The 26,261-nt window shown below is 51.5% G+C and overlaps 1 protein-coding gene across 6 annotated transcripts in view; it reads right to left on the bottom strand.

The window, feature by feature from the left end:
• Positions 1 to 8,976: 8,976 nt before the first annotated feature.
• Positions 8,977 to 26,261, bottom strand: part of TMCC1 (transmembrane and coiled-coil domain family 1) — a 130,908-nt gene continuing 113,623 nt past the window's right edge. For all 6 annotated transcript variants that reach the window (XM_040995240.1, XM_040995243.1, XM_040995239.1 and 3 more), the window contains 2 exons: positions 13,308 to 13,443; positions 8,977 to 10,643 (listed from right to left, as the gene is read on the bottom strand). In XM_040995240.1, coding sequence (XP_040851174.1) covers positions 10,332 to 10,643; positions 13,308 to 13,443 — 448 coding nt within the window. In that variant the 3' untranslated portion in view covers positions 8,977 to 10,331. The remainder of the gene's footprint in view (positions 10,644 to 13,307; positions 13,444 to 26,261) is intronic.

A 26,261-nucleotide genomic window follows, 5' to 3' on the forward strand; every position in this document is an offset into this window, starting at 1 on the left:
CTGCAGCGGCCACGAGGCGGAGACAGAGAGCAGGCTGGCGACCTTGAACATAAAATGCAGTAATTCAACTACCGCCACTGTGGGGATTCCTTTTGTCTTCACTCCTCTCCCACTCTCCATTCCTTCTTCCCTCCTTCTCTTCCACTTTGTTTTTTAAGCATGTTGATTTAGGGGTCGGCTGTGTGACATAGCATGTACAATGGCCGTCGGTGAAGCTGGTATCCGCTCTGTGCTGGGGTGTATGCGGACGCTGCACCTCTGAGCTGGCTCGCCCTTGTGCCCCTTTGGAAGTGAACCAGCGGGTTTAAGATACCAATCGCAATCTCTCTCTGCCTCTAACTCTCTGACTTTCAAGTAAACAAATACGTTCACACACACACACACACACACACACACACACACACACAATATTTAGGACTCAGTTTTGTGGAGTCGCCAGGAAAGCAGTCCTTTTGGGCCACTGTATCCCACGTAGGTGCTGGTTTGAGTCCCACCTGATTTACTTCAGATCCAGCTGTTTGGGAGCTGGGCCTGGCACAGCGGCAGAGGATGGGCCAGCAGGTGCCTGGGCCTCTGCACCCACGTGGGAGACGAGACGGGGAAGGAGGTCCTGGCTGCAGAGCAGCCCAGCTCCGGCCGCTGTGGCCCCTGACGGGTGAACCAGTAGGTCTCTTAGTCTCTCCTCTCTGTGTCTCTGATTTTCAAGCAAAAACAACTTTTTACAAAAATAATAAACTTTTTTTTAAAAAAGGAATACTATTGCTATGCCATATGATCTGTGTCTTGTTTAATATTTGGAGAATTGCTGGACCGTTTTTCAAAAAAGCAAAGGCGATTTTACAGCACAACCCTCAACCCTCCCTGTTTCTCTGTAACTCTCCCTGACAAATAAATGCAGTTTTATTTGATTATTTGTATTGGATTATTTTATATATCTCCTGAGATAAGGAGAGATAGAAAGATCTTCCATCCACTGGTTCATTCCCCATATAGCTGCAATGGCCAGAGCCGAGCTGATCCACAGCCACGAGCTCTTCCGGGTCTCCCACGCAGGTGCAGGGTCCCACGGCTTTGGGCCGTCCTCCACTGCTTTCCCAGGCCACAAGCAGGGAGCTGGATGGGAAGCAGAGCAGCTGGGACACGAACTGGTGCCCATATGGGATGCTGGGACTTGGAGGTGGCAAATTAGCCAGTTGAGCCAAAGCACCAAATAAATCTTCTTAAAAAAGACTTACAGATTTTCTCTGAGAGGTGGGGTGACAGCAGGGACACTGGAGGGCCAGACAGGAGGGAGGGTGGGGGAGAGAGCAAGATTGAGTAAGAAAGGGCGAGTGCTCCAGGCTTTTCCCCTTGCAGCCTCCAATCTTGCATCCAGGTCTTGAAGGCCTTTGGGGTGACCCATGAATGTCCTTGCCGAGGCTGTGCCCCTCCCCCGACCCTGAGCCTTGGCTTCCCAGCTGGGGGTGTCAGGGGGGTCGGCGGAGCTGGGCAGCAAGGACAGTGACAGGTGCGGGGCCACTAGGGCGGTGCGCTCCCTGCGGCGGCCACGAGGCGGAGACAGAGAGCAGGCTGGCGTCCTTGAACTGTGACTGCCGGGATTCCGTCTGGTATTTTTTTTTTCTCTCACGTCCTCCTTCCCCTCTCTGCTTTTTTTTTTCCCCCGTAGAGATTGATTTAGGTAGGGTTCGGCCTTGCAGCGTAGCACGTGAAGCGGCTCCCCGTGACATCCCAGGCTTGTGCTGAAGTGTGTCCTATCTGCTGCACTTCCGATCTAGGTAGCCTTTGTGTCCTTGGAAGTAAACCGGCAGGTGGAAGATCGCTCTCTGACTTTCAAGTTAATATTGAATCCCCCAACCCCCCAAAAACAGATAGATGCAGAGGCCATTGTATCATGGGTTAAGCTGCTTCCTTGACCCAGCTTTCCGTAGGGGCACAGCTGCTCTACTTCCTGTTCAGCTCTGCTAATTAGGGGCGGCAGCAGAGGTAGCCCAAGAGTTTGAGTCTCTGCCACCCACCCAGACGAAGTTCCTGGCTTTGGCCCGGCCCTGGCCCTTGTCTCTGCAGCTCCTGCTGGGTCGGCCTGTCCTGGGAGCTGCTGGTTCAGGTGGGTTTTGCGGTTGACTTTGCAAGGGCCTTGGGGACATTTTTCTCTTGGCTCAGCTCGCCCGCTGTCCGCAGCAGCCGGTTCCCACAGGTGTGATGTCAGAGCGGCGAGGCTCCACACGGCTGTTTGATCTGCAGTTTCGTGGTCACGTGGGGGGGTCAGCAGTTAGCACACTTGCCCCACAGAACATTTCTTCAGCCCCCAAATCGAATTTTCTGTGGAAGCCACAGCCTGTCCCTTGGGACCGCATCATTTTCTGGCATCATTTTACTGGTGTAAAAATGTTCACCTCCAAATGGTGACTCTGCGTCCACTTCAGATGCACCTGTGGGTTGGGAACCGGCTTGCTGTGTGGTGGTCAGCTCAGAGCTGCTGCTGCTGGCGTATTTGAAAGGCAGAGTTACAGAGCTGGGAGAGAGGCGGAAACCTCGCTAGCTAGCTTTCATCTGCTGATCCACTCCTTAAATGGCCACCGTGGCCAGGTCTGGGTCCGACCAAAGCCAGAAGCTTCTTCCTGATCTCCCCTGTGGGTGCAGGCGCCCAAGCAGTTGGTCCATCCTCCACTGCTTTCCCAGGCCATTAGCAGGATGCAACTGGATTGGAAGTGGAACTATGACATTAGCCAGCGCTGTGTGCAATGCCAGCGTCGCAAAGGGTGGCTGTCCTGATAGGCCACAACACCTGCCTCGCCTCTTACTGTTACAAACTCAAGGGCCCGGCGCAGTGGCACAGTGGTTAAGGTCCTCGCCTTGCACGCCCGGGATCCCATATGGGCGCCGGTTCTAATCCCGGCAGCCCCACTTCCCTTCCAGCTCCCTGCCTGTGGCCCGGGAAAGCAGTCGAGGACGGCCCAAAGGTTTGGGACCCGAAAGAGGCTCCTCGCTTCGGACCGGCATAGCATCGGCCGTTGCGCTCACTTGGGGAGTGAATCATCGGACGGAAGATCTTCCTTTCTGTCTCTCCTCTCTGTATATCCGCCTTTCCAATAAAAATAAAATAAATCTTTAAAAAAAAAAAAAACTCAAGTCCTGTTGGTGCGGCTGAGCTTGGACCTGGAACGTGGACGGTGCGCTCCCTGTAGCGGCCACGAGGGGGAGAACGAGACCAGGCTTTCTTGAGCACAGAGCGCAGAATTCACTCAACCTGCAGGGCTTCCTTCCTCGCTGCTGGCTTACTGGAAAGAACTTGAGGCTGGGCTTTGTGGAGTAGCAGGTAGACCTGCCCGAGACGCCGGTGACTCACGGCGTGGTGTGTCCCAGCCGCCCCACATTGCATCTAGCTTTTGTGGCTGTTTGGGAAGAGAACCAGTGAATGGATGCTCTCTTAGTCTTTTTCTTTCTAACTTTTTGACTTTCAAATAATACATGTTGTAATTTAAAATTTTTATTCTAATATTTATTGCAAAGGTGAGAGGGGTTGCACATCCTCTGGACCTCTGATTGAGATGGAGACGGTGGAGGTAGAGAAAGTTTGCCCTCCTGTGTCCACTGGATGTGGGGGGAATAAATAAAAGATTTAGGGGCTTGTGCTGTGACATGATGAGTAAAGCCGCCACCTGCAGCGCTGGCATCCCATGTGGGCACCAGTTTAAGAACCATCTGCTCTACTTGGGATCCAGGTCCTGCCAGAGGGCCTGGGAGAGCAGTGGAGGATGGCCCAGCGCCTGGGCCCCATACCCATCCAGATGGAGTTCCTGTCATTGGCCTGGCCCACTCTGGCCATTAGGGAGTGAAGTAGTTAATGGGAAATTCTCTCTTTCTCTTCCCTCACCCCTCCTCCCTCCCCATAATTCCTCACCCCTCCTCCCGGCCCGTCCTCCCTCAGCCCTCCTCCCTCACCCCTCCTCTCAGCCCATCCTCCCTCAGCCCTCCTCCCAGCCCGTCCTCCTTCACCCCTCCTCCCGGCCCATCCTCCCTCACCCCTCTTCCCGGCCCGTCCTCCCTCACCCCTCCTCCCGGCCCGTCCTCCCTCACCCCTCCTCTCAGCCCGTCCTCCCTCAGCCCTCCTCTCAGCCCATCCTCCCTCACCCCTCCTCCCGGCCCGTCCTCCCTCACCCCTCCTCCCGGCCCGTCCTCCCTCACCCCTCCTCCCAGCCCGTCCTCCCTCACCCCTCCTCCCAGCCCGTCCTCCCTCACCCCTCCTCCCGGCCCGTCCTCCCTCAGCCCTCCTCCCGGCCCGTCCTCCCTCACCCCTCCTCCCAGCCTTCCTCCCTCAGCCCTCCTCCCGGCCCGTCCTCCCTCACCCCTCCTCCCGGCCCGTCCTCCCTCACCCCTCCTCCCGGCCCGTCCTCTCTCAGCCCTCCTCCCAGCCTTCCTCCCTCACCCCTCTTCCCGGCCCGTCCTCCCTCACCCCTCCTCCCGGCCCGTCCTCCCTCAGCCCTCCTCTCAGCCCGTCCTCCCTCAGCCCTCCTCTCAGCCCGTCCTCCCTCAGCCCTCCTCCCAGCCCGTCCTCCCTCACCCCTCTTCCCGGCCCGTCCTCCCTCACCCCTCCTCCCAGCCTTCCTCCCTCACCCCTCTTCCCGGCCCGTCCTCCCTCACCCCTCCTCCCGGCCCGTCCTCCCTCACCCCTCCTCCCGGCCCGTCCTCCCTCAGCCCTCCTCCCGGCCCGTCCTCCCTCAGCCCTCCTCCCGGCCCGTCCTCCCTCACCCCTCCTCCCGGCCCGTCCTCCCTCAGCCCTCCTCCCAGCCCGTCCTCCCTCACCCCTCCTCCCGGCCCATCCTCCCTCACCCCTCCTCCCCCACCCATCTGTTCACCTTTCACAATCCTACTCAGTGCACTCTCCTTGCTCGCTGATTCCTCAGTTGCCCAGCCCCAGCCCCTGTCCTCGGCCTTCTCCCAGAAAGCACGGCTTCTCAGACCCTCTCAGACTTGGGCTGCCCCTGGTGCCCCTCTCCAGCACTTCCTTCAGATCTGCCTGCCAAGGGGCTGGTGGAGCTGAGCCTGGGACTTGGGACAGGGGTCCTTTGCTTTTGGGAGTTGAGCCTTCCCACACCTGTATTAGCCTGCAGGCCGGCTGTCCTGCCGCTGGAGCCCCTTGTCAGTGGATGGTGACAGCAAGGAGTTGGGAACTAAGGGGCTAAGGGGTAGGGGCTCAGGCACTTGAGGAACAACTTGCTGTCTCCCAGGGAACATTCTAGCAACGGCTAGATGAGCAGCAGAGATGGGATTTGCTCCCAGCACTCTGATAGAAGGGCTGTGGGTAACCAAAGCAGTCTTTTTTTTTTTTTGAGAATTAGAGACAGGGTGACCGCCCATTGGGTTTCTCCCCAAATGGCTGCACTGGCTGGAGTGGGCCAAGCTAAGGCTAGGAGCTTGGGGCTCAGGGTCTCCCCCAGGAGTGGCAGGGACCCTCAGGGACATTGCCTGCTGCTCTCCCACGTGCATTATAGGGCGCTGCATCGAGAGTGCAGCTCAAATGTGGGATTCCAGAGACGGGAGCCCAGGTGTCCTGTCGGGGCAGTGGCCCGGCCACTTCAGGGTTGTGCCTGCCAGCGTGTGCAGGAGCAGGAAGCTGGAGTGTGGACAGAGCTGAAGGCAGGGCCTCGGCGCTGTGGTGTGGAACACGGGCCCCTAACTGGCACCTTGGCCGCTAGGACAAACGCTGGCCGGCTACTGAGTTTGTTGCTCTTACCAAATCACTTAGGGGCCGAGGCTGATGGGGCAGCCGGGGCATGTGCGAGGGCGAGCGTTCTGCTGTGTTCTAAGGGATTCTGCCAGACGGGAACCTGCCTTCACAAAACTTAAGATCGTGTGCAGCCGTGCTTGTCGACTTCTCTGGCACGTCTAGAAGTTATCTAGTGTTAACTGAAGCAGCACTGTCTGCCCCGCCTCTCACTCACACACCCCCCACCATGTGCAGCCCAGTGCTTTCCTTGTGAGGTTTCTGGCGTCTCCACGTGCTCCGGCCTGTCACTGCCAGGGTCACAGCTTTGTGCACATCTTCCTGACCCCAGCACGCACGTGCACACGCATGGCGGATGGGGGAGCATGTTCTGGAAGGCCTCACTCCCCAATCTGCTCCTGCACATCTTCTCCAGAGTACATGACCAGCTCTCCTTCATCCCTTCAAAATTGTTTTTAATTATGTCTGTTTCCTTGAGAGGGCGAGATAGAGGTACAGATTCCACCTACTGGTTCACTCCCCAGATGTTGTCACCCACCACAGCTGGGCAAGCTGCAGCCAGGACACGGGAGCTCCACCCTGTCTCCTACATGGGCGGCAGGGAGCCAGATGGCTCCTCCACTGGTCCAGCTCCCTGCTGATGCACATGGGAATGCAACAGAGGATGGCCAGGGTGCCTGGACCCCTGCACCTGTGAAGGACTCAGATGGAATTTCAGGCTTGGCTTGGGTTTACTCTGCTTTTCAAATAAACCAATACATAAATGTCTTTAAAAATAAGTTCCATCAGGCCCATTATCAGAGCTGCTCTGGGCACTGAGGACACACAGCTCCTGCACAGGGTGGCCTCTGTTGGAAGCATCTGCAACCAGCACCGTACGTCATGCACATCTGTCCATGGCAGCCTTGCCCATGTGTCAGGAAGCCGCAGGTCACCTGGGCATGCTTGCAGCAGTTGTCCCCAAGAGGTGTCCCTTGTCCTCAAAATGCCCACTTGTAGGTTTAAGGTGGGTGGTGCAAGACTGGCAGCCTCACAGATGTAACCCGAGTGGGTCCTCCTGCGACATGCAGATGTAGCTGTGGAGGACCACCGCTCGGGGCTTGCCTGGTGTCCTGTCACTTGCAAGTATAGAACGTGTGGCCTTGAGGTCCCCCAGAGGTAAGGGAAAAGACCCCGGAAGCTGTTATGGCTCCAGTGGAACAGCAGGTGGGATGCGGCTAGCAACAGCTAACTCCTCCCGTGCACACAGAGCTGTGATGTGAGGTGCTGTGGGAAATGTCCCCACTCCTTGGTGTGGGCATGGATGCCTGTACCTGCTGCAGTCTTGCTGGGCTTGTGGGGGCTTGTCTATTCCCTAAGAATTGAAGGGTGATCTTTTCTGTCAGGCTTACCAAGCTGTAGCCGTCAGGCTGGGCACTGCAGAGTCACTGAGCCACAGTGTCAGCTGCAGATTCCAGATGCTGGTCCAGCGCACGCCCTTGTGTTCTGTCCCACACACACATGCCATGCGTGCATTTTGATGCACAACTAGTGAAAAGTCTTCAGACTTGCACACTTTGTCACAGAATGGGCAAAACCAAGAGCCAAAAGAGGCGAGCCGGAGCCGCAGGTCTGCAGCTGAGGTCTTTATTTTGGGGCGTATGTACAGTGGCCACCAGACAGCAGCTTAACATCTCTCCACTACAGTGTACCGTCCACATGTTCACAAGTGTCATTTCTTTTCGATTTGTACAAGTCAATTTTTATTCTTACACACTTTGATAAAACACACATTCTAATCAATCCCTTTGGGGGTATCAACTAGCATACACAACACACGCATGGAACCGAGAAGCCCGAGCCACACTGAAGCCTGCTTTCCCACAGGGGTGGCGGTGCAGGAACTGTGTCGGGGTGTCCATAGCGACATGGGGTCTGATTCTGGACGCACGTTTCCCAGAGCTGAAAGGCCTCTTTTCATTGGAACTCAACTCGGGATTTAGTGTTTTATCCCACCATACCTTAGAGGAACATGAACTTGGAGAAAAAGCAAACACAGTCATGACCAGCTCAGTACTGGGACATGGCTAGCGAGGAAGGCTTGAGGTCCACGGTTCTCTTGGTCTAAGGTTTAATCCCAATGAGTACAGGGAGAGGAGGACCCAGTTAGGGGGCACCCAATTACACTTCATTTTGCCACAAGTGGGGCGGAAAGCCTTCCTTGCTAAGAGGCACTGAACAAAAACAAGGGAATTGAAATAGGAGCAGCCAGAAGCACCCTTGGATGACCAGAACAGTGTTAATGGAAGGTCATCTCCAACCTACAGTCGCCTTGGCCACGCCTCAGCATGGACAAGGCACCAGCTGCTTCATGTGACTGTTCCTGGGAAAGAGACAGTATTAAAGGGCAAGTTCCCATCCAGGACAGTTAGACCATCAGAGCCAGGGCACAGAACAGACTCCAAGAACAGCCATAACACAAGGAAACATAAAGGCAACATGGCAGCAGGACTGGTGGGAAGGCCCGAGACAGCAGTGGGGACCATGAGCACTGAACACACACAGCCTCAGGCCTAGGGACCAATTGAGGGACAAGGGAGAGAGCCAGAAAGCCACTACCCTGCATGCTTGGCCTAAGGGGCCTTCCTCGGGCAGGTTGGGACAGGAAGATGGGACAGTCACCTGAAGCTTGGGGAAACCTTCCTGAGACAGTGTCCCCAGCATGGATCAGAGCCAGGTCAGTCTGTGCACTGGGGACCCTGGGACCCCCCTTCCAAGAAGCGGCTGGAATGCAGTGGCAGTGGCTTGGCCGCAGCCCCGCAGGGTGCTTGCCTGGGCTCCTAGGAGCAGGAGAAGCTGTGCCGGCTGACACAGCCCTCACCTCGAGTCACTGCAGGATTTTTAGGCAAAGTTAGCCTTTGGAGTACACAGAGGCATGGGGGCACCTTGTTTTTGGCATGAACAGGAGCTTGTTAAAAAAAAAAAGTCATCGCAGTCCACATAATCCTGAGGTGACCACAGTCATGGGAGGGTGGGGTGAGGCTGGGCTACCTGAGTGGTTCCGGCAACAACATGCCAACTCGGAAGGAGGTGGGAGCTGTTGTGTGAAGTGATCCTTGAGACACAGCAATGCTCACCTGGGTCACCAGCCTCGTTCCACCGGGAGGGGCCGTGGCGAGGGGCGGGAAGGCGGCTCGGGCTGCGTCCACGGCCAGGGTGGTAACATGGCAGACTAGAATAGGAAGCTGGCGGCATCTCCCCCCAGGCCTTGGGTCCTTTCCACTTGGACAGCTCTGTCCGTGGGCGCGTCAGCCCTCCTGCCTCTGAGGCAGCTACAGGAGAGCTGTGAAGTTGAGGGTGCGGCGCCAAAATGCAGACCAAAGATTCCACATCACTTTGGTTTCAGTAAATAAGGAGTGTTAAGAAATAAATTAAGGAAATACAAGGCATTATTTAGGACTCTCATAATACAGTTCCCATTTTCCTAAAGACAAACCTGACACAAGGTCCTGGGGGGTCATTTTCTTAGGACCAAAAGCAAAAAAAAAACAAAGAAATCCCTGCCCTGGGGCTCTGGCTGTGCCACAGCTGCTGCCTGCCTCTGCCCCTGTCCTGGGCAGCCGAGGCCCACCGGAAGTGGCATGGGGCAGCAGAGGTGGCCGGCTGGGGGCACTGGGCATGGCGTCCCTGGCGAGCCTTTCTTACTTGGACTGTCTCAAGACAAAGGGAACAGCACACTTAAGTATCCACACAGTTCTTCATTTAAAAACATCACTTCTTTATTTCAAAGGAAAAATAAAAGACCCTCCCAACCCTTTCCAAAAAAACCCAATAATAATAACAATAATAAAAAATCCTATTAGAAACGGTAAGGAAGCACTGAGAGTTTGAGTATTACATTCTTCAAGTATGCTGTGGGGACCTTTTATTTTTAAGGTGGTAACTATACACATATCAAAAAACTTAAAAGTGCGGCCAAGGGATCTGCTTAAAATTAGGTCCTCGGAGGGCTGCTTCCGGACAGCGGCGGCCTGGGCATGGCCCGGCGCGAGGCTCTCACCTCCGTAGCCTGGCAGAGGGGCGGGAGCACGGTCGGAAGGGATCCAAATCCAGGTTCCACTTGGACAAGAAAGTCAGGGAGATTCCTGTGTTCCACGGACGAGGAAAATCCACCCTGAATCCCACAATTCAGACAGGGAATGTGGGATTTCACAGTAGTTAGTTGGGGATGGGGAGAGTGGTGAGCCCGGCCCAGGGAGGGTGTCAGGGTTAACTGCTTCGCCCTAATCAGGTTCGCATTGTTTAGTGGGTTTAGTGCAGTCCTTCAAACCCTTCACCGTGCTCCCGGCTGTTGGTTCATGTTAAAGGACTGTTTAAGATTTGCATCCCAAGGAAAATCATGCTACATAAAAATGATCCAAGATTTTGCCCAAAAAACGTCTTGGATAAAATCTAAAAAATACTATTGCAATTGCGTCTCTTGAAGAAAAAAAAAAAAAACATTATTCTAAATGTAAACAGATTCACTCAACTCTTCTGTGGTTGTAGAAAACTTCCGAGTGGGGAAGTGGCTAGCTCTCCACCGCATGCGCTGCCAGAGGGGAGGGGCACGGCCTGGGGCGCCGGGTCAGCTCGGGGAGAAGAACCGCTCCAGGTAGCCGGAGAGGGCGTCCCAGTGCTTCCAGAGAAAGGCAATGAAAACCACGAGGAATAAAGTGCTGAACGTCCTGTTGCGCGTCTTCATGAGGGGGACCACGCAGTTGGCCACGGTGGACACGAAGACGAGAAGGACCGCCATGACCGCCAGCAGGATGTTGATGAGTTTGCCCAGAAGGTTCCGGGCTGTGGCGTTCTCCAGCCCTTCCAGCTGCACCACCTGCTGCTGCTGCTGCTGCAGCTCCATCTTGGAGATGCGGGTCTGGCAGGCCTCCAGGGCCTCCTGCGGGCCGGGGGAGACGGCGTCAGGCCTGGTGCCCACGGCCTCTGAGCAAACTAAATGCACCTTAGCTATGCAAATGACTTTTTAAACTTTCCATCGCCTTTCCCTTGCTCGGCTCACAGAATGTGGTGGTCACATTTAATGGATCTGATTTAGAACATTTTAGTGATGAGACTTCAAAAATTTTAAATGTTTGTAATCCAAGTAGCACAGGATATACTTGTTGAATGTAAACATTTCAGAGGACACAGCACCTGCCCGAGGCCCACCAACTGTCCAGGTTGGCCGTTTGGGGGTGCCCATCTCTGCCTCGGGAAGTGTGTGGGACTGGCACAGTTACGTTCTACCATGAGCACTCTCATCATAAACGGACGCACCACGTGCTGTGTCACCCAGCACTGGCTCTTGGTGACCGCCTCATGTCAATATGGAAGATCTGGTGCTGGGATGTGTCCTAGTCAGGCTGGTCCTGTCTTGGGGATTTTTAGTTGGAAACAACCTGTTCACCCTTGACCCAGGGTTCCTGCACTCGGCTCCTCTCCAGTCAGTCGAGCTGACGCTCTAGCCTTCCTGGGGAGGGTCCACTCCCTTTTCAGGCGGCCACGCCCTGAGCGCGCTCCCTTCCGGCCATGACTCTGGCCAGGACCGTTAGGGCACAGAACTTCCCCCTTAGCTCTGGATAGACAGCTTGCCAGTGGCCCGGGTTCTGCCTTTTATCTGATTTTGGTTTCAATGGGACTTGGTTTCCTGAGACCTGACATATGGTTTGGGCAACCATCTAGACATTCCCTGGGCTCTTGCTGGCTGCCAGGACAGCAGTTTGCCAGCAGCTCTCCTTTGTACCAGCTGCTTTCACAGGAAAGCACCAGAGGAAACATAGCTCCCTTAGAAATATCTGCGGCTGGCCCACAGAGCAAGCTAATCTCCTGCCTGTGGCACTGGTTTCCCATATGGGCACCAGTTTGAGTCCCGGCTGATCCATTTCTGATCCAGCTTCCTGCTTCTGGACTAGGAAAGCAGTGGAGAATGGCCTCTTTGGGCCCCTGCACCCACATGGGAGACCCAGAAGAAGCTCCTATGGATTGGCTCGGCTCCAGCCATTGTGGCCATTTATGTCTCTATGTAAATCTACTTCTCAAAATGTCCACTTAATAGAATGTTCTATGAGGAGGCATATCCCCCCCCCCCACTAAAACAGATGGGCCACTCATCCTAACCATGACTGCACCCTGTACTATTCTCCTAAACTGCTTAGCAATGTGCCTCTTTTTTACTTTTTTAAAGTTACTATTTTCCATGATGCAATTCTGCAGGCCTAACACTTCCCAGCTTCCCTTGCTCCTTCCCCATCCCCCTCCTGTTTCCACACTTACACAGCAGCGTGGTCTTTCAGTAACAGTTCAGCTTTCTCTTTAAGTGTATCATGGCATTGTAGGTATAGGTGAAGGTAGACTATGTAGTATATTAGTATATTTAACTGTTTCACTGGGAAACCTTTTGTTTGGGAGTAGATACACAGTGCATTGTATCTTCACTTCCCGGGGTGCTAGTCTCCATCATACAGTTTATCTATGAGGATACAGGTGCATACTTGACTACCTATGCATCTGTCTTGTACTTTGCTTGCAGGCTAGCTTATTAGAACATGATATTTGTTCTTTGGGGACTGGCTTATTTTATTAAGCATAGTGGTCCCCTATTGGGAGCATTTTGTTGCAAATGGTAATATTTCATTTCTGTTACGGCTGTGGTATTCCATAGAGTAGATGCTCCTGCTGTTTCTTGCATTTGCCTGTGGATGGACGGGCATCTGGATTGTTACCATGTCTTCGCTATTGTGTAGTGCGCTGCTACACATACAGGTTGAGTGTCTTTTTCCTGTTTACGGATTCCATTTCATTTGGATGGACTCCCAGGATTGGGATACCTGGGTCCTACGGTGGGTCAACTTTCAGTTGTCTGAGCAGTCTCTATACTGACTTCCACTGGCTGCACTGGTCTGCACAGCCCCCAGCAGGGGAGTAGACCGTCTTTGCTCTGCATTCTCACTAGCAGTTGGTGTTAGAATGTATGTGGCACCTCTTCATTTTCATCTTTCAAACTCTGCAATATTCTGTGGTTTTATAAAAAACATATTTTTATTGGAAAGGCAGATTTTAAAAGAGAGAGGAAGATCTTCCATCAGATGGTTCATTCCCCAAATGACCACAATGGCCAGGGCTGAGCTGATCTGAAGCCAGGACCTTCCTCCAGGTCTCCCACATGGGTGCAGGGTCCCACGGTTCTGAGCCATCCTCCGCTACTTTCCAGGCCACGAGCAGGGAGCTGGATGGGAAGCAGAGCAGCTGGGACATGAGCTGGTATCCAAATGGGATGCCTACACTTGGAGTTGGAGGATTAGCCAATTGAGCCAATGCACTAGTTCCAATATTCTGCCTTTTTGTTGCTACTTCTTAATCTGAAAGGCAGAGAGAGAATCCTATTCACACATACACTTCTCAGAGAACCGGAACTAGGTCAGGCTGAAGTCAGTCTGGGTCACAAGGTACCTTGTTGCACTTCAGTGTGGGACATGAGGTCACAAGCAGAGACTTAACCTGCTGTGCCACTAAACCCAGCCCTCCCCTCCAGGAGCTGCACTTAAACCTGATCCTTCATGCTGACCTGGATGTCCCGGGCCCGTTCATAGGACTGGTATGCGATTTTCTCTTCCATGCTGGCCAATTCTTGTTTCAAGTTCAAGATTTCATTCTGGTGGAGCTCTGTTAGGTCATTTAGTTGTTCCTCTAATCGTTCACATCTAAGAAGGAGAGAAAGCGTAGAATTTCATAGATTTGAAAAGTATTTTTGCTAGTATTATTTACACCCAATCCCATTCTGCAACGGAGAAAAATAAAAGCAGAGTCTTGGTGGCCATGGGTGTAGCTCAGCCTGGCAACCGAGAACTTTCCCACAGTCTTCTCAACAGAGAATGTGCAGTGAGCTCTGAGCACACCTGCTCCACAGAGGCAGGCTTCACTGCTCTGAGCAGCCCAGGGGAAAGGAGCACAGGCCAGTGACCTCAGAAGAAGAGACTTCACAGTAGTCGCCAGAATCTTCCTTTGTCCTGGATGGCCCACTCATCTGGATATTTAGGTGCCAGGGTCATAAGACACCAGTCAGAGAGCTCTTCCCCTCAAGGCCAATCGCATCCTGTAGAACCCTCCAGCGAGCATATACTTGCTTGAAGGCTGCTGTCTGCTGGACATACTCACTAAGGCAGACAGAGCTGTCCTCGGGTGTTCTTCTCTCCTTCATATTACAGAGAAATCAAGATCATTTCAAGTATGACCATAGCACAAGGTCAGTGCAGGTGTGCAGTGTGTGCAGGGAGGTGGAGGAAGTGCTGCCACATGGGGCTGAAGCCCAAATGCAACAGAGCCTGCAGCACACAAGAAGGGAGAGGTTCAGCTAAAACAGGGTCACGTTCTTGAGATGGCAGTCACCTCAGCAGGTGGAATGCACGGAGCATGGAGAGAGCAGGCGTAATCTCACCTAGTACCCACAGCATTTGGAACCATACTGGGGTACTGAACTGGAACCCAGGCAAGACATCTATGGACCAGTGGGAATAAGGAAGGTTTAAAGGATGAGACCAGAGAGGCCAACTAGAAGAAGAACATGGCTAAGGACTAGAGGTGGAAATGTACAGAACACTCACAACAGTGGGTCTGCTGGGGAGAGAAAGGGAAGTCTGGTCTTAAGAAGTAGGCGGAAGAGCAGAGTTCTGGAACAGATAGTCAATGGCCTCAGGGCAGACCAGTGTCAGTGGATTCTAAGGAAGGTTAGTTATCTGGTGGTGGTGAGGACAGCATGTGGGTGTGGGAGGAGAAGGCAGACTGAAGGCTGTACATTACGAACCCCTACAAACAGGACAAGGATAAAACACATGGCTTTATTAGCTTCTGGTGACCAGGAATAAAGGCCTCTGTCACACGGGTCCCCCACTGGGGGGACAAGAACCCCAGGGCTTCCTACTCACAGAAGTCCCAGGATAAAAGCAGCTAGCTCCAGTGGCCAGTGTGGTAGTGCAGGAGGTTAAGCTGCTGCTGACACTGTCAGCATCCCACACTGGAGCGAGAGTTCCTAGCTGCTCCTTCAATCCAGTGTCCTGCTGTGTGCCCAGGAAAGAGGTGGCTGATGGCCCAAGTGTTGGGCTCCTGTACCCCTGTGGAGCCTGCCATCGTTTCCGGCCCAGACCCAGCAGTTGGAGCCACTGGGAGAGTGAACCAGCGGAGGGAGCTGTCTTGCTTGGCCTTTCAGACAAATGTCTTTTTTTTTTCCTCTTTTGACCAAAACATACATATGTAGTAAACAGGGGAGCAAGGCTTTGAATCAGATTTGACTTTAAAGCCAGTTCATGTAAACCACTTTATAGTGTGATGTCACACTGAAACAACTATGTCCCTTCCTTAGTGAGACATCTCAGCCTGCATGTCACCATCGCACACTGTAATCCTTGTGTGGAACTCATGCTAGCCTTCAAATGTGTACAAAATATGGCACAGTTATTACGTGCCAACTATAAATGAGTCAAATCAGTGGTGACCCAGATCACACAGCTGTAAAGGGGACAGCCCGAAACTGCGAGGACAACTCACAACTCGGGGCTTGATGTCAGGGTGGAGTCAAGGGGAGGATTAGGGCTATAATAAAAATATTATGAGCCTATAATCAAAAAGAAGGTAATTAGTGTTGGTGAGGATATGGGGAAATTCAGGTTCTGGTGGGAACATAAAATGGCGCCACTGTCTCAGGAAACAACCTGGTAGTTTCTCAACTTAACGCTCAGTTCCCAGCCGCCCCAGCAGCTCTGCTCCAGGTCCACCCTGCAGAGCAATGCGAACTTAGGCCTTCTAGCAGTGTGCAGAGGCAGGCAGCTAAGAGCCAGCATGCAGGCCCGACCCGAGGCTGGAGGCGGCTCACAGCATCATAATTATGCTGGCCGTGCACCAGTGAAGTGGAACCCAAATTTTGTGCCCTAATCGCCTTGTCACTTGTTCCTACATAGGCTTCTGTCCCCTTAAGTTTTTCTCCCTTTGCTCAACAATTGCTTGGCTACAGAAATATTAAGACATGAAACAATGTAAATGCCAGCTTGCTTTTTTCAGCTTCATGTACTAGTCTTGAGCCTTAGGAAAACAGGATGCTGCCAACACAGCCTTCCTGGAAAGGCAGTCTACTGGACAGGGGAGCCCCGGGATCCTTCCTCTTCTCACACACCCACTGCGGCCAGTCCCCAGGACTGAGGTCTGTGAGCTCCGACGGGGCTGTGCTGTGGGCCCACATCCGGGGACACAGCAGAGTAGAAGATACACGGTGCTCTGCCAGCTGCTTGCCATGGAAGGACTGAAACCATGGTCAGCAGACCAAGGTAAAAACAAGCCTGAACAATGTGAATGCAGCGGAGAGCTCTCCCAGGCACTAATTCTGCAGACATCGGGGGGAACTACGTCCTAGCGCCGAGTTCAGGCTTCTAAGCTCGGGTGCAGGAGGCGGTCATTCTTTGTGGCGCCCCAAGAACTAAAGGGTGAGAGTTCAAAATGCTTAGGCTTTAGCTGCCCTGTAGGAGTGTTTCAGGGCCAGTGCTGTGATGAAGCAGGTGAAGCCGCTGCCTGGGGATGCTGCCATCTGAGCCAGCTCATGTCCCTGGTGCTCTACTTCCCACCCATCTGTTACTGGCCTGGGGAAACAGTGGAGGACCCGCCAAGTACTCGGGTCCCTGCATCCACATGGGATACCTAGACGAAGCTCCTGGCATCAGCCTGACCCAGCCCATGTTGTTGCAGTCATTTAGGGAATGAACAATTGGATGGAAACGCTCCCTCTATCTCTGACTTTCAAATAAATAAAAACATCTTTATTTTAAAAAGATTTCATTCATTTGTTTGTTTAGTTTGAAAGTCAGATTTTACAGAGAGAAGGGATGTTGGGAAGACCTTTTCTATCTGTTGTTCACTCCCTAAATGGCTACAATAGCTGGAACTGAGTTGATCCAAAGCTGGGAGCCAGGAGCTTCTTCTGGGTCTCCCATTTGGGTGTAGGGTCCCAAGGACTTGAGCCATTGTCCTGCTTTCCCAGCCCTAACGGAGGTGGATGGGAAGTGGAGTAGCTGGGACACGAACCGGCTCCCATACGGGATGTCTGCACTGGAAGTGTGGAGGATTAGCCAGTTGAGCCATTGTGCTAGGCCCTGGAAGTCATGTTCAAACTGGAATTGGTTGACCCTGGTATTCTCCACTTGACTGCTGTCAGCTACTCTGCATTTAGAAATGTTTTTGTCAGGCAGTACGTGTGGCTGCTTAGTTCTGGGTTCTGGATTCACATCTCTGATGTGCAGCTCACTAGCAGGGATGTCCCTGTTCATGGGTAAAAATTAACTGAGGAGAAAGATGCCGAATGCCTGGCAGAAGAGGGCCTAGCATAGCAGTTCAGAGAGACTGCCTGTGGGTTTCTCACTTTTTTGCTTAAGACACTTAAGATGGCTGCTGGCCGTGTCTATCACTGGTGAGAAATCATTGAGAAAGTCACTTTAAAATGACCATGCTCACATATCAACTCCCATCACGCACCCGACATCAGGACAAGATTTTCCCCCAAAAGGCTTAACCCATTAAGTCCCAAGTTTCCAACTGTGGGCTATTCCTTCTATAGATGTCCATATACAGAGAGCAGTGGGACACAAAGGGTTAGGTTTTGTCCCAGACACACCCTCAGTCCCCTTAGATCAGATAAATGATGAACCTACACCTTACTAAGGGCAGCATTCTCTTGCGCATGCCCATGTTCCTTCCTGGGTCCTGGGTTCTTTTTTGACTTTGTAAATCTTGCTTCTCTGCTGGACTTTACCTGTATCAAGTCCTTGAATTTCCTTTTCTGTCACTAACAAGATCCTGGACTCAGCCATTCCTCAACACTGTGACATCACACAGACGAGCTGAGTGGACACAGCCCAAAGTAACCTTAGGAGAAAATGAGCTCCTTAAGACTGGACGCTGGACTCCAAGTTACATGGCAGATCCACAGCCAGGTTGCGGCAAGCCAAGTCTTTCTCAATGTTCTCAGTTATAGTACTGAATTAGCAAGCACTACAGCCAGTTAAATTTGCAACACAGCATTTGGGTCAGTAGATTGTGCCCCATTTCCCTGTGGACGAAACAAGCAGGTTTAGGTGATGCAGTGTGTGGAACTCAAGGGTGAAACAATATCCATGATGGATCCAGCTGAAACTGCCCCAGTAACTCCGCAACTAGTAACTACTGGCATCGGTCTGTCTCTTGGCGTAAGAATTACCTGGAGAATGCCGATTTTCTGAAAACAACAAAACATGTGCAGCTGTTATTGTGTAAGTGCAATCCTTTTATACTCAAACAGCTGGCTTTGGGTCACCACTGTAAGCACCTCCAATCTGCAGGAAACATCAGGGAGGAAACTCAGAGCCACAAACCTTGAAGCTTTTGTGAAGCCTGATGAACAAAGAGGCTGGCAAGATGCCCTCACTGTCTCGGAATGCAGATCTGGGCTGCCCTCTGCCCTGACCCACTCCACTGGCCTGTCATTAGCAACACCCCTCAAGCTCTCCATGCTTCTTTCTCGGCTCTTTCCTAATTTCACAGCTCCCAATTTGAAAACTCTGATCATTCTTGGCACTTTTAAAAAATGTGCTATTGCTTCAGTAACCAGTAAAGATTGTATTTTTTGAGTGGAGGATGAATCTCAAGGTTCAATCCAACTGCCTAATTATCACAGGGATCACAACAGTAACGCCAGCACCCTCCTCCCACACCTTTTCATGTGCAGCGTCTGCCTCCAAGGGACTTGATTTATGAAGACATTTCTCATTAATCCACATCTCCTTCCTCCCTGGGAAATTCAAGTGTTACTGCACTGCTTTGCTTATTTTACTTGGTAGTAGCTACTTCCTGTCTAAGTTCTAAGATGGATAAACCAAGTACCCCAGGGAGTCCATAACCAGCAGCCCCATCTCATTCAGTATGAGCATCGGGTGAGGGGGAAGAGGAGCGGTTAACTGCAGCGTCCACGTCACGTTTCAAATGAACTCCCCAGGGACCTTGCAGGCCCTCACACGATGCTAGCTAGCCAAAGGAGGGGCTTGTCCTGGATCCCACCACGGCAGCACAGGGTGGCAGGGGGTCACTAGTCTCATTTCGAGGATTTCTGCTCAAGGATTAGTCCTAATTCCTGAGAAGCCGGAGATGCTAGGCCCCTCCGTGCAGCTTCAGCCTGACTCCGAGCACATACAATGCCTGCATGCTATGACTTCTTTAAAGCACACTGTTTTGGCAGGTGAACCCCCCTCCCACTGGAAGCAAAACCTGATCTACCAAGTATTAAACACTTTCCGACTTCGTGTTAGGTGAACAGTTCACTACACTGAGCTCAGAAAAACGTCAACACGCTCACCACCTCCATGATCACAGATGTCAGGGACCCTTTTGGATCAAATTTCCGATGAATGAGAAACTGGGTGAGTGCATGAGCTGAGAAAGCTTTAACCCAAAGAATTTGCTTTTTTGGGTGTGGCTCAAAGTGTGACTCGACCTCTGAGAGCCACTGCTGCTCCCCTGGTTGAGCAATAGGTCATGGGGGCAGAGGGCTGCAGAAACTTGTAGAGCAGGTACTCAGAGAAACAGGAAGAACAAGGGAGGTCAGGGGGTGACACCCACAGGCGGCAATGGGAGCAGATGACCGCACGGTTTCCCAAGCGCATACCAGGGCCTGCGGTGGGCCCTGCCAGTGGCTGAAGGCAGGACCGTAACACATGGCAGGAGCCTGAGCAGGCTCCTGCCTCAACCTGGCAAAGGGGTTTTTCTCCTTTCCTTCTGCTCCCTTGTCTGTGGTGCACTCTGGACACCGGCCAGGAAGCACTGACTGTGCCTTCTCTGAAAAGGGCAGGAGTCCATCGTCGGTCTCCGCCCTTCAAGGGCAGGCAACGTGCGAGACCCAGCAGACACGGGGCACAAAAGCCAGAGGACTCTTTCCAACACCCAGGCACAGGCTACTGAAGCGGAGTGAGCACTTATAGCACCCACGAGGTGCATCTGCCTGGATTTGCAGTAACACCACTAACCCTGAACAACAGCACAACTTTGTTTCTACATGGGGAGAAATAGGCTCTGATGAGTCACGTGATTTACTCACAGCTGACGTAGTGTCAGGGGCAAGCCTAATGAATTAATGAGGGTTAATGAATTAATCTTTCCTTCCCACACCCCTCTCCTCTAATACCTTCAGTGGTTCAGCTGGAGAAGAGCTCACCTGTAAATCTCTTGCAGAGTCTGAGCTTTCAAAAGAAAATCTCCTAATTGGAACTTTTTTCCTCTTAGTAAGTGAAGGGCAGGGCAGTTGCTGTAGCACTGCAGGGTAAGCCACTGTCCAGGACACTGCATCCCGTTCTGGTCACTCTGCTTCTGATTCTGGAAGTCAATGGAAGATGGCTGCAGTGTACAGACCCCTGCTTCCCATATGGAAGACTAAGTCTGAGAGCTGAGCTCCTGGCTGTTGTGGGCAAACAGCATCTCTGTCACTCTTAATTAATTCAAAAAGGAGAACAGCAAAGAAACTTTTTTAAATGTTCAAGGAGAGAAAATTTTAAAAAATGTCTAGGCCCAGGGTGGTAGCCTAGTGGCTAAAGTCCTCGCCGTGCATGTACTGGGATACCATATGGGCGCCAGTTCTAATCCCGGTGGACCCACTTCCCATCCAGCTCCCTGCTTATGGCCTGGGAAAGCAGTCAAGGACAGCCCAAAGCCTTGGGACCCTGCACCCACGTGGGAGACCTGGAGGAGGCTCCTGGCTTCGGATCAGCTTATCCCTAGCCACTGTGGCCACTTGAGGAGTGGACCAGCAGATGGGAGATCTTTCTGTATCCCCTTCTCTCTGTAAATCTGACTTTCCAATAAAAGTAAATAAATCTTTATTCTCCATTTCAAACGTATTGTCCAAATCTAGTCCATGTATTTTATGGAGAGCTTCAGCTTGATTTTCTTCGACAGGTTTGACACCTGGAAGAAAGGTGCTAAGACGGCTACATCTGAGCATAGCTTACGTTCAGTGACACTAACGCTGCGTGTAAATACCCACCTGCTAGTCTGAGCTGTGATGGAATGTAGTTGGATGTGCCTGCTTAGTAACTGTCCTACGACATGTGATGACTGCTTACTGTAATACTTTGGTTGTCATATTTTTCTCTTATGACTCAGCACATTAAAAATATCCACGGGTTCCATACAGATATTCTCAGCAGCTGATTTATGAAGGGCAGTAATCCCCTTAAAATAAATGCTGCTCCACACCACAGGGGCTTCCAGCTGCCCACCATGACTCTAAAGGCCCTTGTGGGGGAGGGGAGAAAGAGGTAGCTCACCCACTGGTACATTCCTCAGATGGTCTTCCACATGGATGGGAGCAGGTCCCAGTGCTGGGCTGTCTTCTGCTTTCCCAGTGCATTAGCAGGGATGTAGATGGAAGTAGAACAGCAGAGTCTCAAACTGTCATCCATGAGATGCAGCATCCCAGGTGGTGGCTTTTTTACCTGCTATGCCACAACACTGGCCCCTTATTTTAATCGCATTTTGTCATAGCAGAACTTCCTCCTTTGATAACCTAACATTAATATACTACACTCATCATGGGACCAGGACTAGCCCTTAGTTGTTTCTGTGGTGGTGGTAAAGATTTGCTTTGTTTTATTTGAAAGGCAGCGACAGAATCTTGCATTCACTGGTTCGCTGCCTTTCCCTGCACTGTGACAGCCAGGGCTGGGCCGGGCATTCTATCTGAGTCTCCCACGGAGGGGGCAGGGCCCAAGCACTTGGACCCTCTTCTGTTGCCTTCTCAGGTGCATCAGTGGGGAGCTGGGCTGGAAGTGGAGCAGCCAGGACTTAAACCACTGGGACACTGGTGTCATAGCTTTCCTGGCTTGCTGCACCACAACGCCAGTCCCCTTGTCCCTGGTTTTTAGCAGAAAATTAAATAAATGTGAAATTATTTTACCGTGTGACCTGACAAAAGTCCAGTTGATCCTTCTGGGCTTCAACAGTTGTATGTGCAGATGAGATTAAACTAGATGCTTAATCCATCTCTGAAGTATCAACCTAGCTGCCAGGACAGACCTGTGAGAACACTTGAATGAGATGAGCAGACTCTGAGGAAAGCACAGATCCAGCGCCCTGTGGGTCTGCAAACCTCACTTCCTGCCTCCTCCAAACACGGGCTCTCACTGCCCCCACCAAGCTCAGAGTAGAGCTCAGACCGCCAACTGCAGGCAGCATGCACACATGCTGACTCAGGCTCCAGGATGTTTCTGCTCATCCCAGAGTTCAGCAGGTGGTCGTGGGTAACTACCTTTCCTGGCTCGACTTACTATGGTCAGGAGCAATGGAAGCACTTTCAGCAAGTGACATCACAGAGGGAGTGGCCTGAAAGGGGAATAAGGACTGGGGTCCCACCCATCACATTGTTGTACTAGCTTGGGAATTCATGGTACAAAATAAAATATAAATTCACAGTATTTAAACAAGTATCTTAAACAGTGACTCAACTTTTAGTGAACACAAACTCTGGCCTGGGAAAAGCCCAGCACCCATGGCCAGCCCAGGATTCAGCTGGAAAAAGCCTCCTGTGGTATGAATTCAGATACAAGGCCATCTGAACCCCAACTGGACACTTACTGAGTGACCTTTGGCAAACTGGGAAGTCCCAGTGGACCTCCATTTCCTCATCTGTAAAATGAGGACAATACAGCTCAGCTGCAGGTTAGTAATACACATCAGTGCAAGTAACCAGCAGCAACATCACTCTTGTCACTCAGACATTAGTAAAAGAAGGGCCAGCGTTGTACAACAGGTCAAGCTGCCACTGTCAAAGCCGGCATCCCATGCCGGAGCACCAGTTCCAGGCTACTCTGTTCCCGATGCAGCTTCTTGTGAATGTGCCTGGGAAAGCAGGGGAAGATGTTTAGAGCCCTTGGGTTGCTGGCACCCACGGGGGAGATCCACATGGAGTTCCAGACTCTTGGCATCAGCTTGGCCTAGACCTGGCTGTGACAGCCATCCGGGGAGTAAATCAGCAAATGGAAGATCTATGTCTTCCTCTCTCCCTGTTGCTCTGGTTTTCAAATAAATAGTTTTTAAAGCAGTTTTAAAAATACATTAATAAATTAAAGCAGAGAAAAAAATGCTTCTAGAGTGGCCATTTATGTACCAACTGGGTCACTAAAGATTCCATCAAATTCATCCTTAGCCTATTTCCACCACAGAAGAATCGGGCTCACCAACAGTGGAGGAGATATGGAAAGGAGAAAAAAATAAAACTATAACGCCGAAAACAAGCAAAGAAAGGCTGACATTTACTGCAGAGACATGTAATCTAGCCTAACCTGCCCAGCACCATTCTAAACTATTTCCAGTCAGGTTCAGTGTATTTTTTTTTTTAAAGGAGGTTACAGAAATTCTCCAAAAGTGTTTAAAATTGGCTTCAATTTATGGGGGAAAATTCACCTATTCGAAATTGTTCAATGACCAAAGTCAGATAAATGTATGTCCTAACATGAGAATCTGTTTTTTTTTTTTTTTAAGATTTATTTTTTTATTGGAAAGGCAGATCAGATTTACCAAGAGAAGGAAAGGCTGAGAGACACATATTCTATCCTGTGGTTCATTCCCCAAATGGCCACAGCGGCCAAAGCGGAGCTGAAGCCAGGAGCCTTTTCCGGGTCTCCCAAGTGGGTCAGGGTCCCAAGGCCTTGGGCCGTCCTCTGCTGCTTTCCTAGGCCACAGGCAGGGAGCTGGGTGAGAAGTGGAGCATCTGGGACACAAATCAGTGCCCATATGGGATCCTGGTGCTTGCAAGGTGAGGAATTAGCCATTGAGCCATCATGATAGACCCTATAGCTGCTCATAAAATTTTATATAAAATGCAACAAAAGGGCTGTGGAAAAAAAAAAAATGACTGTCAGCTACCTTTCCCAAGGAAGACTTTCTTCAAGCTTGTTGCTTAAGGAAAAACTTAAAATAGGATGGCAAAGTCAGCCAGATCATAGGTCTCATCTCCACTCCCCATGCATTTTTTTTTTTTTAATTCACCTTCCTTTCTGGTCCGTATGACTAGGTATTGCACCAAGTACAGTGCAAAGAAACGTATAGTGCATTGCCTCCTAAGCAGCTCGCACTTCATTCTTCTAAAGAGGCAGCAATAGGAAGCTGAATTCTGGTCTGTCTCTAACACACACGGTGGGCCTGGCAAAACTTGTTCCTCTGTGAAGATGTTACAAGCTCAGAGGAATTTAAGATCTGGAATGTTGTGCTTCCCATTCAAAATAAAGATGCCAAAGCAGTTGGTTGTGTGTTTCGCTTTGCTTTGTTAGCAGCTGACTGTGGAAGGCCTAGGTCCTCATGCTCAGACAAAGGGGGTGTGCTGGGAGGGTGGCCATTGCACTGACTAAAAGGGCTAAGAGCAGCTATGGCCAGGCAGTGAGCTAAGCACTTCTTTCACAAACTACTTCATTTGTATGTTGTAATTGTTTAAGGAAGGACTACTAATCCTATGTTAGAGATGAGGAAATAACTTAGCGAAGCTCAAGAAATGCCTTGTTTTCAAAGTTAGTTAAGTGGGGCCCTGCGCGGTGGCGCAAGAGGTTAAGGTCCTCGCCTAGCACGCCCGGGATCCCATATGGGCGCCGGTTCTAATCCCGGCAGCCCCGCTTCCTTTCCAGCTCCCTGCCTGTGGTCCGGGAGGGTATTCGAGGACGGCCCAAAGCTTTGGGACCCTGCACCTGCGTGGGAGACCCGGAAGAGGCTCCTGGCTTCGGATCGGCATAGCATCGGCCGTTGCGCTCACTTGGGGAGTGAATCATCGGACGGAAGATCTTCCTCTCTGTCTCTCCTCTCTGTATATCCGCCTTTCCAATAAAAAAAAAAATAATAAAAATAAATCTTTAAAAAAAAAAAACAAAGTTAGTTAAGTGATAGACTTGGAATTTGAACCTCAGAGTTGGATGTATAATGAGAACAAAGAATTGGGCAGGGCAGGCCAGGCTGCAGCATCTGACGGCAAAGCCCAAGACAGGTTATGTTGGGTTGGACTAGGGGCTGGCTTGGCTGGGCTAGGCTTCAGTACCCATCAACATCAGCTGGAACTCAGGGCAGGCTATGCTGAGCCAAGCTGCAGCACCTGCTGGTGAATGCTGAGGTGAAGCGAACAATGTCAGTCTGGGCCATAGCTCCCACATGCACACATAAGATGGGACTGGGGGCAAGTCCAGTAGGGGAGCTGCGAGGACACCCCTGCTGAGTGAGAGCTGGGACAAGGGCAGACCAGGCTGGGAGGGACTACAAAGTCCACTGGCCTGCATGTGAGCTGGGTTAGGGAGAGAGCCAGGCTAGGCTAAGTGACCATATCCACTGGTGTATGCATGAGCCAGAGTAAGTGCAGGCTGGTTGAGCTTTGCCACAGTAATGGCTAGCAGATGCTGGGACTGGGTCAAGTCCTGTCAGTCTGGACCATAGAACCACCTGGAAAGTGCAATGTCTGGGGCTGGGATTGGGTCTAGTAGGGAAATTGTGGGCACCCATCTGACTGGCTGCAGCTCCCATTGGTGAGCATGAGAACCAGGGCTAAGGCTGTGGCTGGGCCTGGCTGAACAGATGTTGGCACGTGTGGGCTGGAGAGTGGGATCAGTTTGGGGTGTGCTAGGGTTCACCGTCCACTGATGTGTACAAGAGCTGAATAGGATGCAGGACAGACTGAACCAACAAAACCAACAACTTCTCAGAACTATTAAAACCACTTAAGCACTATCCCTGGAACATGCTCCACATTGGGGCCCCTGGGGTGACATTGGTGGCCATCCTCCATTCCTGGGTACTGATGTGGTTGGGCTGCTGGGAGCGGCTCTCTCCCTACTTTCCCCAGATACAGGAAGCAAAAAGGAGATTGGTAATAGTTGTCTCATCTACTTTTCCCCGTTCCTCAACCCTCCCCACCCAGACAGATGGTTCACATGGGCATGCATTCCTCCCAAGTATCCAAACATTATCAAAAATTAAAATGGTTTTAAAAAAATAGAAATAAAAATTATAATGGGGACAGACATGTGGCCCGAAGGTGAAGATGCCTGCTGGGACGCTCCTATCCCATAGTGAGGGTCTGAGTCCTGGCTCTGCTCCTGACCCCACACTGGGAAGCAGCACATGATGGCACAAGCAATCCTGTCCTTGCCATTCAGATGGCTCTGGCCCAGCTCGGCCCTGGCTATTTAGAACATTTAGGGAGTGACCCAGCAGAATAGAACTATCAGTCTGACTCTGCCTTCCAAGTAAATAAACATAAATGTTTAAAAAAAAACCAGTAACATATAGGCTTTTGGACCTTTTCCTTTCTCTCAAAGTCTTAAATTAGAATTGAAAGAGTAAAGAGGAGGCAGGACTGAATAACTGATGGGCACTGCTCCCAGCTGAGAGGCACCTGGAACTCTCCATCAGCACTGCTGGATACACGCGAATGCCTTGCCTCATAAAGTGAACTTTAAAAAAACACCATTCCAGAGAGGCCCAAGGG

The sequence above is a fragment of the Ochotona curzoniae genome, unplaced genomic scaffold (assembly GCF_017591425.1).
Source record: "Ochotona curzoniae isolate NIBS_2020 unplaced genomic scaffold, NIBS_Ocur_1.0 contig_908, whole genome shotgun sequence".
Lineage (NCBI taxonomy): Eukaryota > Metazoa > Chordata > Mammalia > Lagomorpha > Ochotonidae > Ochotona > Ochotona curzoniae.